At 39.5% G+C, this 20137-nt stretch overlaps 1 protein-coding gene across 8 annotated transcripts in view; it reads left to right on the top strand.

The window, feature by feature from the left end:
- The window catches only part of SCN8A (sodium voltage-gated channel alpha subunit 8), a 221336-nt gene that overhangs the window by 135601 nt on the left and 65598 nt on the right, over positions 1-20137 (top strand). For all 8 annotated transcript variants that reach the window (XM_063785628.1, XM_054663320.2, XM_054663321.2 and 5 more), the window contains one exon: positions 19243-19375. In XM_063785628.1, coding sequence (XP_063641698.1) covers positions 19243-19375 — 133 coding nt within the window. The remainder of the gene's footprint in view (positions 1-19242; positions 19376-20137) is intronic.

The following is a 20137-nucleotide window of genomic DNA, read 5'->3' as shown; positions in this document are numbered from 1 at the left end:
TATATGTTATTCATATATAATATGCTTCATATATAAAGTGTGAAGCGTATTATGTGGCCCATTCTTGCTGTTCAGAAAGCCAATTTTCATTCCTTTTCTTACACATTTTTGGCCCTGATAGCTCTGAGAAGTAAACAGTACCGAATTGCTTGACTTGGAGAAGGTGGGGCTCCTTCTAAAAATCCTTTGTTTGAGAAAGAGAAATTATTGTACAATTATTTTAAAGCAAAACACTATGCAAATTTGAGAAAGGCTTGGGAAGGGGATTATGGCTAGGCTCTAAGGATACTTATAAAATGCCATAAGTTTTAATTCCAAGAAAGGAGACTGGCTAATAAACGTCTAGTTATGTATTTCCATGTGAAAACAATTTAGAGTCAATAAGTCAAACTTCCTTGGGCAGATCTCTAGAAATGTGGGCAGAATCTGCCATCTGCAGCTATTGTAGGATATCTCTTTGAAAAGGACTGCTGTAATTTAGGAGGTTGGAAGTCAGTGGCTAAATGCCCAAATAAACAGCATTTGGGTTAAGAGAAATGGAACAAACTTGTACGGGGTTTAACTTCCAAAGAACTTACTTAAGGTTTTCAGTTGCTTCCTCAGTTACTGAGGGTTTTTCCTCCAAGGCTTCTTACAGGTTGAATTAAAAAAAAAAACAAGGCTCCTAACTTTAAAATGTTAATTCTCCTCCCCACTCACCAACAACACAACACAAAACAAAAAAACTATACACCTCCATTTGCAAAAACAAAAACAAAAAACACTGAAAAGATAGAGAAGGGGAGGGAAAGAGTATGTGATCTTTTCTCTGGCCCTTGGATCTCAACATAGTTGAAGGAAGAAGCCCTCTTCCCACTGCCAGGTGATGAGAATTGTGCAGCTGAGCCTGTAACAAAGGTACATCTCACGGAAGCCCAAGCAGAATTCTAGGTGGAAGCTGACTATGAGAAGCTGACAGTGAAGCTGCTTTACCTGGGAGAGAGGCTTCTCCAGATTTTCTTCCCTTCAGTTGTTTGATTTAACATAAATAGTAGCTCATGCCTGTAATCCCAGCACTTTGGGAGGCTGAGGCGGGCGGATCGTTTGAGGTCAGGAGTTTGAGACCAACCTGACCAACATGGTAAAACCCTGTCTCTACTAAAATACAAAAATTAACCAGGCATGGTTAATCTCAGCTACTCGAGAGGCTGAGGCAGGAGGATCACTTGAACCTAGGAGGCAGAGGTTGTAGTGAGTGAAGATTGCACCACTGTACTCCAGTGTGGGTGACAGGGCGAGACTCTTTCTCAAAAAAAAAAAGAAAAAGAAAGAATAGCCAAGAACCTAGCCTTGAAATCCCAGCTTTCAAAACCTCACTTAGGGAAGAGGGCCTGCTCACCCGTGTTGGTGTACCCTAAGTTTAACAGATTAGATTTTCCTGGTGGTACAGATATATTGTTCTCTAGACACCATCTTAGCCCCCTCTCAGCACTTTTAGTGATGTCCTTCATAGACAATTTTAGTTTGTGTCATGTTAGTTAACACTGGTGAATATATGTTTGCCCTCTCTCTCTTCATGAATCAGCCTATTTTGATGAATACTATGAGACATCTACAAATGGACAATGACTAGACCATGTAAAAAAATAGAACGTTGACCCATGACCTGCCCAAGAAACCATCCCCCTTATCTACAATAAACAGTCCAAGAAGCCAGCCTGTTATAAGTCAAACTTGCAGGAAGCCAGGTTGCTGTCTGTGATGACAATCCAGGAAGCTAAGTAATAATTTCTGTAACAATAGTCCCCTAATGAGAGCCAGGCATGGTGGCCCTTACCTGTAATCCCAACACTTTGGGAGGCTGAGGCAGGAAAATTGCTTGAACCCAGGAGTTTGAGACTAGCCTGGGCAACATAGTGAGACCTCATTTCTACAAAAAAATTAAAAAATTAGCTGGGTGTGGTGTCACGCACCTTTAGTCCCAGCTACTTGGGAGGCTAAGATGGGAGGATCACTTGAGCCTGGGAGGTCAAGGCTGCAGTGAGCAGTGATCACTGTACTCCAGCCTGGGCAACAGAGGAAGACCCTGTTTCCCCCCCAAAAAAAAATTACCAAATGGCCAGGACTTGATTCATAACTGACAGCTTTCCTTAATTTTTGTTCCCGTTTTCAACTTAGATTCAACCAGAGAGAGCCAAACATGCACCCCCCAACCCATCACATGAGATGTCCCACTTTTTATTACCTTGACTACAGCTTCCCCATGCCAACAGCCTCCAATCAAGCCACATTTCAAGCCTTCCCTTTTCTCACCTGTAAATCTTTGCCACTCCTCTGCCTGCCTTTGAGTTTCTGCCAAAACACAAATGGCAGTTATGGTGGCGGACTTCCTCAGTATAGCAAAGTCTAAATAGCCTTTGCTTTTCTCATTTGGTTGATCTTTATTTCCACAATACAGATAATATTTTATACATATTTTATACTCCATATTTTTGCATTCCATATTTCTTCTCAAAGGAATTCTGCATAATCAAATTGTGGTAGGACACTGGGTAAGCCTCACCCAAGAGTTAACCAAAGTTGTGGGTAAAAAGGAGGTGGAGAAGGAGTTATCTGAGCAATTGAGGATCATTCCCTAAACCCATCATTACCACAAGACTCTCCTAAAAAGTACTCTCCTACCCGTTTCTAATCAGTTCCTTCCACTTCAGGCAACCACTTCTGACTCGTATCACTATAGATAGATTTGTTTTCTTTTGTATATGTAGACTCATACAATATGTATTTGTATTTGACTGCTTTCAATCAACAAGATACTTTTGTTTTTGAGACATATTCATGTTTTATATACCAGTAGTTCATTCCTTGTTATTGCTGAGTGGTATTTCATTGTATAAACATATCCCAATTTGTTTATTCATTCTCCTGTCGATAGATGTTCAGATTGCTTCCAGTTTGCAACTAGTGTGAATAAGCTTGCTATGAGCATTCTTATAAAACTCTTTTAGAACATAAACGTTTTCATTTATATTGGGTAGATACATCAAAGTGAAATTCCTGGGTCATAAGGTAAATGTATGTCTAATTTATAAGAAGTTGCCAAACAGTTCCTCAGAATAGTTACACCATTTTTTTATCCCACCAACAATGTATTAGGGTTACACTTGCTCCACATCCTAGCCAAACTTGCTGTTGTTAGTCTTTGATTTTCGCATTTTAATGCATATAAAATGTTGTTTTATTGTGCCATTAATTTGCATTTCCTGATGACTAATTATCTTTTCCTATGTTTTTTGGTTTCTCATACATCTTCTTTAATGAATTGTTTATTCAAATCTTTTGCCCCTTTTTTATTATTGATTTGTTTTTTATGTTCCAGATACAAGTCAAATATAAAAATGTTTAATGTTAATGAAGTTCAGTATATCAATTTTTTTCTTTTATGATATGGCTTTTTGCATCCTGTTCAAGGATGCCTACCCCCAAGAACATGAAGATATTTTACTTCTGTAAGTTTTATGGTTCTGAGTTTTACATTCAGGTCTCCAATTTATCTCAAATTAATTTTTGTGTGTGAAATGAGATACAAGTCAACCTGGATAGATATCCAGTCTGTTAGCACCATTTGTTCAAGAGACTTTCCTTTCTCCATTGAAGTGACTTGGCACCTTGGACAAAAATCAACTGATGTATATGTGTGGGTCTATTTCTGGACTCTGTTCTGTTCCCTTGATCTGTTTGTCTATGCTTATGCCAATATACATTTGTCTTGAGTATTGTAACTTTAATTCTTGAAATGAGGTAGTATAAGCCCTAAGAACAAAAAATAATATTTTTAAGATTATTAAATAGCATCTCAAGAGATTATTTTCCTATTCTAGAGCCTTTGCATGTCCTTATAAAATTTTATTTAATTTCAAATTTTTGTGGGTACATAGTAAGTATACATATTTATGAGGTACATGAGATACTTTGATACAGGCATGCAATGCTTAATGATCACATCATGAAAAATGGGATATCCATCCCCTCAAGCATTTCTTCTTTGTATTACAAACAATCCAGTTATATTCTTTTAGTTATTTTCAAATGTAGAATTAAATTATTTTCACTATAGTCACCCTGTTGTACTATCAAATACTAGCTCTTATTCTTTCTTTCTAACAATTTTTTTTGTACCCATTAACTACCTCCATCTCCCCGCTACCCTTCCCCACTACCCTTCCCAGCCTTTGGTAACCATCCTTCTACTTTCTATCCCCAGGAGTTCAATTGCATTGATTTTTAGATCCCACAGATAAGTGAGAACATGTGATGTTTGTCTTTCTGTGCCTGGCTTATTTCACTTAATATAATGACTTTCAGTTCTATCCATGTTGTTGTAAATGACAGGATCTCAGTTTTTTTTTATGTCTGAATAGTACTCTGTTGTGTATAAGTACCACATTTTCTTTCTCCATTCATCTATTGATGGACACTTAGGTTGCTTCCAAATCTTGGCTGTTATGAACAGTGCTGCAACAAACTTGGGAGTGCACATAGTGCAGATAGTGCAGTTATCTCTTTGATATACTGATTTCTTTTTTCTTTTTCTTCTTCTTCTTTTTTTTTTTGAGACAATCTCACTCTGTCGCCCAGGCTGGAGTGCAATGGCACAATCTCGGCTCACTGCACTGTTAACCTCTGCCACCTGGGTCCTATGTTCAAGCGATTCTCCTGCCTTGGCCTCCCAAGGAGCTGGAATTACAGGCATGTGCCACCACGCCCGGCTAATTTTTGTATTTTTAGTAGAGACGGGGTTTTACCATATTGGCCAGGCTGGTTTCAAACCCCTGACCTCATGTGATCCACCTGCCTCAGCCTCCCAAAGTGCTGGGATTACAGGCATGAGCCACCACGCCCGACTGGATATATTGATTTCTTTTCTTTTGGGCATATACCCAGTAGTGGGATTCCGGATCATAAGGTAGCTCTATTTTTAGTTTTTTTGAGGAACTTCCAAACTGTTCTCCCTAGTGGTTGTACTAATTTACATTCCCACCAAGAGTGTACAAGAATTCCCTTTTCTCCACATCCTCTCCAGCATTTATTATTGCCTATCTTTTGGTTAAAAGCCATTTTAACTGGCATGAGATTATATCTCATTGTAGTTTTGATTTGCATTTCTCTGATGATCATGATGTTAGGCACCTTTTCATATACTTGTTTGCCATTTGTATGTCTTCTTTGGAGAAATGTCTATTCAAATCTTTTGCCAGTTTTTAAATTGGATTATTCTGTTTTTTCCTATAGAGTTCTTGGAGCTCCTTATATATTCTGTACTAATCTCTTGTCAGATGGATAGTTTTCAGATATTTTCTCCTGTTCTTTGGGTTGTCTGTTCACTTTGTTGATTGTTTCCTTGCTGTGCAGAAGCTTTTTAACTTGATGTGATCCCATCTGTCCATTTTTGCTTTGGTTGGCTGTGCTTGTGGGGTATTATTCAAGAAATTTTTACCCAGACCAGTGTCCTGAAGAGTTTCCTCAATGTTGTCTTATAGTAGTTTCATGGTTTGAGGTCTTAGACTTACCTCTTTAATCCATTTTGATTTCATTTTTGTACATGGTGAAAGATAGGGGACTAGTTTCATTCTTCTGCATATGGATATCCAGTTTTCCCAGAACCATTTATTGATGAGACTGTCTTTTCCCCAGTGTTTATTCTTGGTGCTTTTGTTGACAATGAGTTCACTGTAGGTGTGTGGATTTATTTCTGGGTTCTCTATTCTGTTCCATTGGTCTGTGTGTCTGTTTTTATGCCAGTACCATGCTGTTTTGGTTGCTATAGCTCCGTTGTATAATTTAAAATCAAGTAATGTGATTCCTCCAGTTTTGTTCTTGTTGCTCAGGATTGCTTTGGCTGTTCTGGGTCTTTTGTGATTTTATATAAATTTTAGGATTTTTTTTCTGTTTCTGTGAAGAACACCATTGGTATTTTGATAGGGATTACATTGAATCTGTAGCTTGCTTTGACTAATATGAACATTTTAACAATATTGAACACACGAACATGGAAAATCTTTCCAGTTTTTTGCATCCTCTTCAATTTCTTTCATCAGTGTTTTATAGTTTTTTGTAGAGATGTTTTATTTCTTTTATTAATTACTAGGTATTTAATTTTATTTGTGGCTCTTATAAATGGGATTACTTTTTTAATTTCTTTTTCAGATTGTCCACCTTTGGCATATAGAAATGCTTCTGGTTTTTGTATGTTGATTTTATGTCCTGCAACTTTACTGAATTTATCAGTTCTAAGAGTTTTCTGGTGGGGTCTTTGGATTTTTCTAAGTATAAAATCATATCACCTGTAAACAAGGATAATTTGACTTCTTCCTTTCCAGTTAGTATGCCCTTTATTTCTTTTTCTTGTCCAATTGCTCTAAGTAGGACTTCCAGTACTATGTTGAGTAACAGTGGTGAAAGTGAGTATCCTTGTTGTGTTCCAGATCTTAGAGAAAAGCTTTCAGTTTTTCCCTATCCAGCATAATATTAGCTGAGAGTCTGTCACATATGGCTTTTATTATATTGAGGTATGTTCCTTCCATACCTAGTTTTTTGAGGGTTTTTAACCATGAAGGATGTTGAATTTTATAAAATGCTTTTTCAACATCAATTGAAATGATCATATGGTTTTTGTTGTTTATTCTGTTGATATGATGTATCACACTGATTGATTTGCATATGTTGAACCTTTCATGCATCCCAGAGATAAATCCAACTTGGTAATGATGAATGATCTTTTTAATGTGTTGTTGAACTTGGTTTGCTAGTACTTTGTTGGGGTTTTTTTTGGAAATATATATTTTGCATCAATATTCATCAGAGATATTAGTCTGTTGTTTTCTTTTTTTGATATTTCCATGTCTGGTTTTAGTATCAGAGTAATACTGGCCTCATAGAATGAGTTTGGAAGTTTCTCTCCTCCTTTATTTTTCAGAATAATTTAAATAGGATTGACATTGGTTCTTCTTTAAATGTTGGTTAAAACTCAGCAGTGAAGCCATCGGGTCCTGAGTTTTTCTTTACTAAATGGCTTTTTATTACAGCTTCAATCTTGTTACTTGTTATTGGTCTGTTCAGGTTTTGGATTTCTTCATGGTTCAGTTTTGGTAGGTTGAATGTGTCTAGGAATTTATTCACTTTCTCTAGATTTTCCAATTTATTGGCATGTAGTTGCTCATAGTAACCACTAATGCTACTTTGAATTTCTGTGGTATCAGTTGTAATGTTTCCCTTTTCATTTCTGATTTTATTTATTTAGGTCTTCTCCCTTTTTTTCTTCATTAGTCTGGCTAAAGGTTTGTCAATTTTGTTTATCTTTCCAAAAGATAAACAACCTCTTGTTTCATTGATCTTTTGTATTTTCTTCATTCCACATTCATTTATTTCTGCTCTGATCTTTATTATTTCTTTTCTTCTACTAATTTGGGGTTTTGTTTGCCCTTTTCTAGTTAAGATGCACCATTAGGTTATTAATTTGAAGTTTTTCTTCTTTTTTGATGTCGGTGCTGCCGAGACCAGCTCGGTTGGGGAGACCCTAACCCAGTGGCGCTAGAGGAATTAAAGACACACACACACAGAAATATAGAGGTGTGAAGTGGGAAATCAGGGGTCTCACAGCCTTCAGAGCTGAGAGCCCCAAACAGAGATTTACCCACATATTTATTAGTAGCAAACCAGTCATTAGCATTGCTTCTATAGATATTAAATTAACTAAAAGTATCCCTTATGGGAAAAGAAGGGAAGGGCCAAATTAAAGGAATAGGTTGGGCTAGTTAACTGCAGCAGGAACATGCCCTTAAGACACAGATCGCTCATGCTATTGTTTGTGGCTTAAGAATGCCTTTAAGCGGTTTTCCACCCTGGGCGGGCCAGGTGTTCCTTGCTGTCATTCCTGTAAACCCACAACCTTCCAGCTTGGGCGTTAGGGCCATTATGAACATGTTACAGTGCTGCAGAGATTTTGTTTATGGCCAGTTTTGGGCCAGTTTATGGCCAGATTTTGGGGGGCTTGCTCCCAACGTGTCTCCCTTCTTTGATTTGCAAAGAGATAAAAGCAAGGGCAGCTTTGTCACAGTGAGCTACTTCTTGCAGGAGTCAGAATCTGCATCTGCAGACTATACAGAGAAAAAAACATAGATTAAAAGCACAGTCATCATTGAAATCACAGAGCTTCCAAGTGTTTTTATCCATTTTAATGGATTACTAGCTGCTAATTTGTCTGCAGCGCCTTTAAGCACTCCAGTTCCTGGCATTAAGGTCAGGTGTGCCTGGGATGCTTTAAATATTTGTTCTTTAATTTTGCAATATCCAAAGGCAAGTTTGTAGAGTGTCTTTGTAGATGGTTTTTATTTTTTCCTAAATTTTGATCTTATTAAGAGCTATTAATAGTTTCCACAAATCCTTATGTTTAGCTCCCACAACGAGCCCTATCATCTGAGGTTGAGGTGCCACTATACCACCATGGTTCCAGATAATAGGAACTTTTGCCATACTTTTTGGTATTTCTACCATGTGACCATTTTGTTCAGATCATCTGAACATAGTCTGGCCGTGGCACGCAGACTGAGAGGTGCAATTCAAGCTTAACATCCCCTTAGGGGACCAATTAATAATGATTCCATAGGAATCGTTGTGCAGCACCTCTGCCTGTTTTGCAAAGCAATCTTCCTAAACAAGTACGTTCATTTTTTCTAACTGGGTCCGATCCTGTTTACAAATAGGTTTTTGAGGGCGGTATGCCTCAATTATAGGAGCAGATTTATTATGGTAAATACCGAGATCAGAAAGCATGTGTAACTGTGTCATAGAGTGATTGCATCCAGGCATTATTACTGGCCCTTATTGAAGGAATACTCATGACAGTGGTGATAACCACTATCATAGCTACCATTAAATTATTCATTGTGACTGGTTGTCCCACTTTCCTCAGGTTTTCTTCCTCCATCTCTGACAGCTTCTTGATCTGTCCCCAGGTGGGTGGCTGTGGTTGACGGGTGTTGCTCGTAACTGTTGGGGTCCTCCTCAGCATCGGTCTCGACATGGCTGCAACCGGGGGGTCCTCGGGATCCTCCTGGAATCTCTTCCTCGGCATCTGGCTCATGATAAGGTTTCAGGTGTCTTGATGGTATCCAAATCGGCTGTTGATTTTGGCCTGGAGAAATATAAGCATAACCTCTACCCCAAGTTATTATTTTACCTATTTCCCAACTTTTTGTTATTGGCTCTGTCCACCAAATCAGTTGTTCTGTTTCTGTCTTTGCAGCTGGTTTCTGTAGATGCTGTTCAGCTGCTGATAGCATCTGGCCTTTGGGCAGGCTCAAAAAATTTAAAGTTAATAATGCTAGGTTCAGTTGCATTTGTAGGGGTTCCATATTCTCTGTCTCTCCCTTTCTGCTTTTGCAACTGCTGTTTTAGGGAGAGGGATTCATTCTTTCCACTATGGCTTGTCCTTGAGAATTGTATGGGATACCAGTAATGTGTTTAATATTCCACATAGAGAAAAATGTAGCTAGAGCTTGACTAGTATAGCCTGGGGCATTCTCTGTTTTAATAGAAGCTGGAATGCCCATCACCACAAAACACTGCAAAAGGTGACATTTAACACAGGCAGAAGACTCCTGTTTGGCATGCAGCCCAGACAAAGTGAGAAAAGGTGTCCACACATACATGTACATAAGCTAGTCTCCCAAACGAGGGAACATGTGTGGCATCCATTTGCCAAATAGAGTTAGGTTACAGTCCTCGAGGGTTAACTCCTCCTGTAAAAGATGAGGAATGTACCATTTGGCAAGTTGGGCATCACTGGATAATAGCTTTAGCTTCATTCCAGGTAATGCTGTATCTGCATTTGAGACCAGAGGCATTAACATGGGTTGAATTGTCAAAGTGTCCAGCATTAGATATTGCAATAGCAACTAGGCCATCAGCCATTTAATTCCCTTCAGTCAAAGGTCCTGGAAGAGGTGTATGAGCTCTAATGTCAGTGATGTAAAAAGGGTGCATTCTACTCCTAACTGCTATTTGCAGTTGGGTAAATAAAGTCATCGGTTGTTCATCTGTATGAAATCGTAACTGAGAATTTTCAATTAACCGTGTGGAGTGAACCACATATGAAGAATCAGAAATCACATTAATAGGCATTTCAAAAGCAGTCAATACCTCAATTACAGCTACAAGCTCCGCTTTTAGAGCTGAAGTATAGGGCATCTGAAAAACTTTACCTTTTGATTCAAAATAAGAAGCTTTACCATTACGAGACCCATCTGTAAAAACATTCTCAACACCTTCAATTGGTTTAAATTTAGTTATTTTAGGGAGAATCCAATTAGTTAATTTCAAAAACTGAAACAGCTTCGTTTTAGGAAAATGATTATCGAGAATACCCACAAAGTCAGCTAAATGGGTTTGCCAAGTAAGACTATTTATAAAAGCTTGCTGTATTTGTGCCTTCGTGAGAGGGACAATAATTTTTCCAGGATCATATCCATGTAATTTAACAATCCGAGTTTTCCCAATCCCCATCATTGTAGCAATTTGATCTAAATAAGGAGTTAGAGTCCGTGAATTAGTATGTGGAAGAAAAAGCCACTCTACTAAGTCCTGTTCTTGGACAATAACACCAGTAGGTGAATGCTGAGTTGAAAAAATTAGCAAATCTAGGGTCTTCTCTGGATCTATTCTATTTATTTGAGCTTTATGGACTTGCTTCTCAATTAGTTGTAACTCTGCCTCTGCCTCCTTTGTTAATTGCCAAGGGCTAGTGAGACTAGGATTTCCTCTAAGGATAGAAAACGGATTACTCATGGCATAGGTAGGAATGCCTAGAGCAGGTCGTATCCAATTAATATCCCCTAGTAATTTTTGAAAGTCATTTAATGTTTTTAGTTGATCCCTACGTATGGTTACTTTTTGTGGCACAATGGTAGTGTCATTTACTCAGGTCCCCAAGTAGGAGTAGGGAGTAGTAGTCTCAATTTTGTTAGGAGCTATAATTAAACCAGCACGAGAAATCTAATTTTGTAAGTGATCATATAACACTTAGCAGGCTGCAGGTTGTTTACTGCAGGAATTGTAAATGCAAACCATTCACAGTGTTGCTCAGCTAAAGGGATAGTAAAGAAACAGTCTTTTAAATCTATGACTGTTAAAGGAATTGATGGCTTTTAAGTCAGTTAACATTCTCCATTTACCTGATTTTTTCTTAATTATGAAAACTGGAGAATTCCAAGGGGGAAATGTTGGAGCTATGTGCCCATTTTCTGATTGTTCAGCAAGCAATTTCTCTAAAGCCTCCAATTTTTCTTTACTTAGCGGCCATTGTTCTATCCAAATTGGCTTGTCTGTTAACCATTTTAAAGGTATAGGTTCTGGAGGCTTAACAATGGCCGCCATCAAAAATTATTTCCTAATCTTTGGTGGGAACTTTGTTTTTCCACTTTAAGCGGTTCTTTCAAACCATGCAAATTTTTTTCTAGTCCCATACCAGGGACATACCCCATTTCATGAATCATATGTTGACTTTGAGGGCTATATAATTGTTCTGGAATTAGAACTTGTGCTCCCCATTGTTGTAATAAATCTCTCCCCCATAAATTTATAGGTCCAGAAGTTATAATTGGTTGAATAGTCCCAGGTCATCCATCGGGCCCCTCACAATGCAAAATATAACTACTTTGATATACTTCAGTGGCTTTACCAACTCCAACTATGTTCAATTGAGCGGATTGAATTGGCCACGTGGACAGCCAGTGCTATAGAGAAATGATTGAAATGTCCGTTCCTGTATCTCCCAAACCTTTAAATTTCCTTCCCTGAATAGTTATTTCACAGGTAGGATGTTTATCAGTAATTTGATTTACCCAATAAGCTGCTTTGCCTTGTTTATTTGTGCTTCCAAATCCTCCTTTTCGTTTAATTTCACTTTTTCCCATTCCCACATATGGCACAATCAGGAGCTGTGCTATGCGCTCTCCTGGCTCTGCTTTCCAGGGAACAGAAGTAGATATAACAATTTGAATTTCCCCATTGTAATCTAAATCAATGACTCCTGTATGTATTTGTACGCCTTTTAAACTTAAACTAGGCCTTCCTAGAAGTAATCCTATTGTCCCTACTGGCAAGGGTCCACAGACTCCTGTTGGGACCTTTTGCGGGGGTTCCCCAGGCAGAAGGCTCACAGCTTTTGTGCAGCATAAATCTACTGCAGCTCTACCGGCTGTGGTGGGGGACAGACATTGTACAGGGGTGAGGGAATGGCCTGAGCTGGAAATGCCCTGGTTTAGAATGGGGCCCGGGACAGGCCCCTCATGGTGTTTCCCAAAATCAGGTTCCCATCTTTATCAAACTTAGAGTGACACTGACTAGTCCAGTGTTTTCCTTTTTTTATATGTTGGACCTATTTCAGACTCAACAGTTTTCCTTTTTCCTCTATCTGGCGGCCTGACTCGCTGATTTTTTCTACATTCTTTTTTAGTATGAATAGCTTTTTAAAATTCTTTGAGTAATTTAAAAGGAAAAGGCTCAAATGTAGCTGTAATATTTCCCTGTTGATCTGGGGGAGTTGTTCTAACAGGGAACTGCCAGACCTCTAAATCACCCTCTCGTATAGCTTGCTGAATTCCTGCCTGAATAGAACTAAGAGCCGTCACTCGAGGTGCCGCTCGAAGAGTCACTGGGGCAACTACTTTTCACCCAATGTCCTCCGGAAAAGAAAGATCCGGGGGGTCATTTTCTTCAAAATAATAAGGAGGGGGTGCAGAAGGGTAGGGATGAACCTCTCCCTCCTTTGCCACTTTAGCTTTAGCTAGAAAATAAACATGCTCTGTAACCTCTTCTGTTACTTCACTATTCTCTTGTTCCTCCTCATTATCAGTGTGAAAAAGTTCTAAGGTGAAACGAACCAGACCCCATCCCTGTCCCATTGTTACCCTGAGGCATCCGAGCTCCCCTTCTTACTCACCATGGGGACTGCTTTAAGAGTACTCGGGTGTCCTCCAGCTAGTTTTCTGTTCCAAGCATCGCTTCGGCAACCCTTTGACCTGGATTTGAGCCCCCACGAATGGACGCCACTTGCCCTAGACCAGCTCAGTCAGGGAGACCCTAACCCAGTGGCGCTAGAGGAATTAAAGACACACACACACAGAAATATAGAAGTGTGAAGTGGGAAATCAGGGGTCTCACAGCCTTCGGAGCTGGGAGCCCCAAACAGAGATTTACCCGCGTATTTATTAACAGCAAACCAGTCATTAGCATTGTTTCTATAGATATTAAATTAACTAAAAGTATCCCTTATGGGAAACTAAGGGAAGGGCTGAATTAAAGGAGTAGGTTGGGCTGGTTAACTGCAGCAGGAGCATGTTCTTAAGGCACAGATCGCTCATGCTATTGTTTGTGGCTTAAGAATGCCTTTAAGCGGTTTTCCACCCTGGGCGGGCCAGGTGTTCCTTGCCCTCATTCCCGTAAACCCACAACCTTCCAGCTTGGGCGTTAGGGCCATTATGAACATGTTACAGTGCTGCAGAGATTTTGTTTATGGCCAGTTTTGGGGCCAGTTTATGGCCAGATTTTGGGGGGCTTGCTCCCAACAAGGTGCTGATAGCTTTAAACTTCCCTCTTACTAGTGCTTGCACTGTATCCCATAGGTTTTGTTATGTTGTGTTTCTGCTATTTGTTTCAAGAAACTTTTCAGTTTCCTTCTTAATTTCTTCATTGACTTTGACCCACTGGTCATTCAGGAGCATATTTAATCTCCATGTGTTTGTATCATTTCCAAAATTCCTCTTATTGATTTCTAGTTTTATTCAAAGATGCTTGATATTGTGGTAAAAAATGCTGGATATTTCAAATTTTTTGAGTATTTTAAGACTTATTTGTGACCTAACATATGGTCTGTCCTTGAGAATAATCCATGTGCTAAGGGCAATAATGTGTATTCTGTAGCCTTTGGATGAAATGTTCTGTAAATATCTATTAGGTCCATTTGTTCTATTAGGTCATCCTTAGTGTAGGTTAAGTCCAGTGTTTCTTTGTTGATTTTCTGTCTGGGAGATCTGTCCAATGCTGAAAGTGGGGTGTTGAAGTCTCTAACTGTTATTGTATTGAGGTCTCTTTCTCTTTGAAACAAAGTCTTGCTCTGTTATCCAGGTTGGAGTGGAGTGGTGCGATCTCAGCCCACTGCAGCCTCAACCTTACAGGCTCAAGTGATCCTCCTGCCTCAGCCCTCTGATTAGCTGGGACTACAGGCATGCACCACCATGCCTGGCTAATTTTTGTATTTTTTTGTAGAGACAGAGTTTTGCCATGTTTCCCAGGCTGGTCTCAAACTCCTGGGCTCCAGAAACCCACCCACCTGGACCTCCCAAAGTGCTGGGATTATGGGCATGAGCTATTGTGCCTAGCCTGAGGTCTATCTCTTTAGCTATAATAATATTTGCTTTACATATTTGGGTGTTCCAGTGTTGGGTACATGTATATTTATAGTTGCTATATCCTTTTGCTAGACTGACCCCTTTATCATTATGTAATAGCGATCTCTGTCTCTTCTTATAATTTTTGTCTTAAAATCTATTTTTTCTCATGTAAGTATAGCTACTACTTCTGCTCTTTTTTGGTTTCCATTGGCATGGAATATCTTTTTCCATCCATTTATTCTCAGTCTGTGTATCTTTATAGGTGAAGTGTGTTTCTTGTAGGCAGCAGATCATTGGGTCTTATTTTTTCATGCATTTAGCCACTCTATGTCTTTTTATTGGAGAGTTTAGTTTATTTACATTCAGTGTTATTACTGATAAGTTGGGACTTACTCCTGCCATTTTGTCATTTGTTTTCTGGTTGTTTTGCGGTCTTCTTTTACTTCTTCCCTTCCTTCCTTGTCTTCCCCTTAGTGAAGGTTATTTTCTCTGGTGGTATGACTTAATTTCTTGCTTTTTATTTTTTGTGTATCCGTTGTGTGTTTTTCAATTTGAGGCTACCATGAGGCTTGCAAATATTATTAATGTCTTATAATCCATTATTTTATTTTATTTTTATTTATTTATTTTTTGAGACAGAGTTTCACTCTTGTTGCCCAGGCTGGAACGCAATGGTGTGATCTCGGCTCACTGCAACCTCCACCTCCTAAGTGATTCTCCTGCCTCAGCCCCCCAAGTAGCTGGGATTACAAGCATGTGCCACCACGCCTGGCTAATTTTGTATTTTTAGTAGAGACGGGCTTTCTCCATGTTGGTCAGACTGGTCTCAAACTTCTGACCTCAGGTGATCTGCCCACCTCGACCTCCTAGAGTGCTGGGATTACAGGTGTGAGCCACTGCACCTGGCATAACCCATTATTTTAAACTGATGACAACTTAACACCGATTGCATAAACAAACATGCAAAAAGAAAACTAATAAAAACTGTACACTTTAACTTCATCTCTCTGCTTTTTAACTTTTTGTTGTTTCTCTTTATGTCTTATTGTACTATGTCTTGAAAAGTTGTTGTAGTTATTATTTATATTGGCTTATCATAACACTGTAATTATGGCATGTGGGAGTTTACATGCCACAATTACAGTGTTACAATATTCTGTGTTTTTCTGTATGCCTACTATTACCAGTGAGTTTTGTATCTTCAGATGATTTCTTCTTGCCGTTAACATCCTCTCTTCTTTCAGATGGAAGAACTCCTTTTAGCAGTTCCTGTAGGACAGGTCTGGTGTTGATGAAATCTCTCAGCTTTTGCTTGTCTGGGAAGGTCTTTATTTCTCCTTCATGCTTGAAGGATATTTTTGCCGGATATAGTGTTCTAGGGTAAAAGTTTCTTTCCCTCAGCACTTTAAATATATCATTACCACTTTCTCCTAGCCTGTAAGGTTTTTCACTGAAAGGCCAGCTGCTAGATTTATTGGAGCTCCATTGTATGTTTTTTTTTTTTTCTTTTCTCTTGCCGCTTTTAGGATCCTTTCTTTATCCTTGACCTTTGGGAGTTTTGTTATTAGATGCCTTGAGGTAGTCTTCTTTTGGTTAAATCTGCTTGGTGTTCTATAATCTTCTTGTACTTGAATGTTGATATCTTTCTCTAGGTTTGGCAAGTTTTCTGTTATTATTCCTTTGAATAAACTTTCTATCCTTCTCTTTCTCTACGTCCTTTTTAAGGCCAATAACTCTAAGATTTTCCCTTTTGAGGCCATTTGCTAGATCTTGCAGGTGTGCTTCGTTTTGTTGTTGTTGTTGTTCTTTTTTCTTTTGTCTCCTCTGAGTATTTTCAAATAGCCTGTCTTCAAGCTCATTAATTCTTTCTTCTGTCTGATCAATTCTCTTATTAAGAGACTCTAATGCATTGTTTAGTATTCAGTTGCATTTTCCAACTGTAGAGTTTCTGCTTGATTGTTTGTAATTATTTCAGTCTCTTTGTTAAATTTATCTGATAGAATGCTGAATTCCTTCTCTGTGTTATCTTGAATTTCCTTGAGTTTCATCAACATAGTTCTTTTGAATTCCCTGTCTGAAAGGTCACATATCTCTGTTTCTCCAGGATTGGTCCCTGGTACCTTATTTAGTTCTTTTGGCGAGGCCATGTTTTCCTGCATGATCTTGATGCTTGTAGAAGTTTGTTGGTGTTTGGGCATTGACAAGCTAGGTATTTATTATAGTCTTCGCAATCTGGGCTTGTTTGTGCCTGTCCTTCTTCAGAAGGCTTGCCAGGTATTCGAAGGAATTTGAGCCCCAAGTCCAATAATGCTGTGGTTTTTGCAGATTCATAGAAATACCACCTTGGTGGTCTTGGATAATAAAGATCTGGAAGAATTCTCTGGATTACGAGACAAAGATTTGTTCTTTTTCCTCACTTTCTCCCAAACAAATGGAGTCTCTTTTTCTGTGCTGAGCCACCTTGAACTGGAGTGTGTTGATGTAAGCACCCCTCTGGCCATTACTGCTGAGACTGCTGGGTCAGACTTGAAGCCAGCACAGCACAGGGTCTTGCCCAAGGCCCGCTGCAACCACTACATGGCTGCCACCTATGTTCACTCAGGGCCCTAGGGCTCTATAGTCAGCAGGTGGTGAAGCCAGCCAGGTTTGTATCCTCCCCTTCAGGGCAGCAAGTTCCCCCAGGTCCCAGGTGGGTCCAGACATGTCTGGAAGCCAGGGATTGGAGCAAAAAGTCTTAGAGATTTCTTAGCACTTTGGGAGTCCAAGGTGGGTGGATCACCTGAAGCCAGGAGTTTGATACCAGCCTGGCCAACATGGTGAAACCCATCAAGAGGACAGGGACCATGTTGTATGTGTTGTTCGCCACTGTATCCACACCACTTAGCACACAATAAGTATTTGTTTAAATAAAATTAAATTTTAGCTGGGCATGGTGGCTCACATCTGTAATCCCAGCGTTTTGGAAGGCTGAGGTGGGAGGATCACTTGAGGCCAGGAGTTCCAGACCAGCCTGGATAACATGGCGAAACCTTGTCTTTACTAAAAAATACAAAAATTAGCCGGGTGTGCTTGTGTATGCCTGTAATCCCAGCTATTCAGGAGGCTGAGGTGGGAAAATTGCTTGAACCTCAGAGGCAGAGGTTGTGGTAAGCCGAGATCATGCCACTGCATTCCAGCCCGAGCGACAGAGCAGACTCTCTCAAAAAGGAAAAACAAAAAACCTTGGAGATTTGCCTGATGTTCTATTCTGCAGCTATGCTGGCACTCAACCACAATACAAAGTCCTTCCTGCTCTTCTCTCCTTTTTCCACAGGCAGGAAGCCTCTTCCTGTGGCCACCACCACTAGTCATTCTTACATACACAGATGTTAGCATAGGAATGCAGCAAGGAATTCCCAGGGAAATCGGTTTTTTTTTCCTGTATTTCTTCTGTAGCTTTGCCAAACAAACAAAACAAACAAGACCCCAAGGTCACTGATCCAAATCTGAATCAGTGAAACGGTCTGATGAAACACTTTTTTTTTTTTTTTTTTTTGAGATGAGGTCTCTCTATGTTGCCCAGGATGGTCTCTAACTCCTGGGCTCATGTAATCCTGCCGCCTCCACCACCTGAGTAGCTGGGACTACAGGCTAATGAAACACTTTGATAAGATAAATCGTAATCTGCTAGGAACTTTCTTCTGTTCAGTCCTTAAAATCTGAAGATGTTTAGAACAGATGGGCTTTTTGATGTAGCTCTCCAGAGGTAATTATTTTCTTTTTAAAACAGCTAGGATCATTCTCTTACTGATCAGACATATGCTTCTCCAGCCTCATACAATGTCCCCTGTCCTCTGAGGGCTGCTGATTGTCTCTGTCCTCTTACCTTCACCATCTTAGAAGGTAGAGCCAAGTCTACATGGGTAATATGGTACAGTGAACAACATGGTTACTAAAGAGCTGGATTAGTTTTAAGCCACCCCATTAAGCCTGAACTGATGTGGAATAGTCACAAGAACGTAAGTCAGGGACATGAAGAAACCCTTTGCTGTAATCTACCATACCAGTTATTGTCCAGGGTGGAGCATGTAATCATATTTTTTATAGCAATCTGATTATACTTTCTGCCATTTTTTATTGGGAATTTGAACATTGCAGGTTAACTCATAAAACTGTGAAAGGGCAAGATAAACATAGGATACAATATATTTAATTAAGATAGCAAAACCTTTCTGTACTTTCTTACAATGGCTTGTAGGAGATCTGGAGCAGATCTTCAACTTGCTAATATTCAGTTAGGCCCAGATTTGGTATTTGGAAGAGGCAGTTTATTAGAATAATGGTGCTCCTACTCAAGGAAGAAACAGCATCTATAATACTTAGTGTGATCAGGGACTTGACTTTAATGAAATTTCAAATAGAAGTAAATTTGACTTACTTCGTCATGTGGACCAATTCTAGCCAAATATTGTGGATTTGAGATTAGGACCAGAAAACTCAGGGTCTACTTCGGATGACAGTACCCCAGGAGGATCTGGTCTTTCTACTCTATGCTTGGAATGAACCAGGTGAGATGTTTGGGTCCCAGCCAGATTCTTGGGGTCATTGTAGATTCACACAGACTTAAATGACTTCATCTTATCACCCACAGAAATAAGGATGAACCATAGCCAATTCATTTCATTCTACTTCTTGAAGTGAATAGGACTGTAGGATCAAAGTTAAAGACTGTAATGAAGATCACACACTGGACTGTGTATCAAGTAAGGCCCAGATTTACCTTTATAGACTTAACTCACTCTATTTGCTTTTCTTTTTTTTTTTTTTTTTAAAGGCTACAACTGAGGTGGAAATTAAGAAGAAAGGCCCTGGATCTCTTTTAGTTTCCATGGACCAATTAGCCTCCTACGGGCGGAAGGACAGAATCAACAGTATAATGAGTGTTGTTACAAATACACTAGTAGAAGGTATGTGCCCTATAATGTCAGTCCAACCGCTGAGATATAAATATGTAATGTGCATGGTAAATATAATCCCTGTCCCTTGGTCTGAGTTTTGCAAAGACTGTCTCTGAGCTTTAGGAATGGAACGTATTCCTATATAGAAACTAGAATCACAAATTCTCTTCCTAAATTTACATGCAGAGAATCAAATATATGGGCTTCAGATATGCTGCCAGCATTGTACACAGGTACGTAAGAGATAGGAAAGGACCTGCATGAGTGACCTAGAGGAGCTCAAGACCCCTGTCATTGTCATCATGAGGAGTCAGTGGGGTGCTGTAAGGCATAAAGGAATGTAGACTGAAGAACTGCAAAGATACAAAATCATAGAATTTCCCTCATGGTCTCTACCCCAAAACATACCTTCCTTTTTCCTTTTTAACTACTTACAACCCTTTTGGTTTTCCCTTAAGGAAGAATGTACTGTGCGTTTTGATTGCACCTAGTTCTGTCTCTCTTCAAACACCCCCACATATCCATAAATAAATTTGATGTGTGACTAGGTAAGTTGAAACCCTTCTTACTTTGAGTGCTCCATGCCACAGGGAAAGAGCAACAGCTGTTGAATCATAGCACGTCTGCAGTAATGTTGCTGTCAGTGCCTGAGTTCTCTGTGTTAGGTGGGTTCTCTGTGACACAACCTGGCGTGCTGAGGAATACCTGAAGATTTTCCATTAGGCCACAGTCCCCCTAGCAAGAATCAGCTCCTCTCCAGTTATGGTCTGT

The sequence above is a fragment of the Pan troglodytes genome, chromosome 10 (genome assembly GCF_028858775.2).
Source record: "Pan troglodytes isolate AG18354 chromosome 10, NHGRI_mPanTro3-v2.0_pri, whole genome shotgun sequence".
Taxonomy (NCBI): domain Eukaryota; kingdom Metazoa; phylum Chordata; class Mammalia; order Primates; family Hominidae; genus Pan; species Pan troglodytes.
The sequence above is the reverse complement of the archived record's forward strand: the minus strand, read 5'-3'. Positions and strand labels throughout refer to the sequence as shown.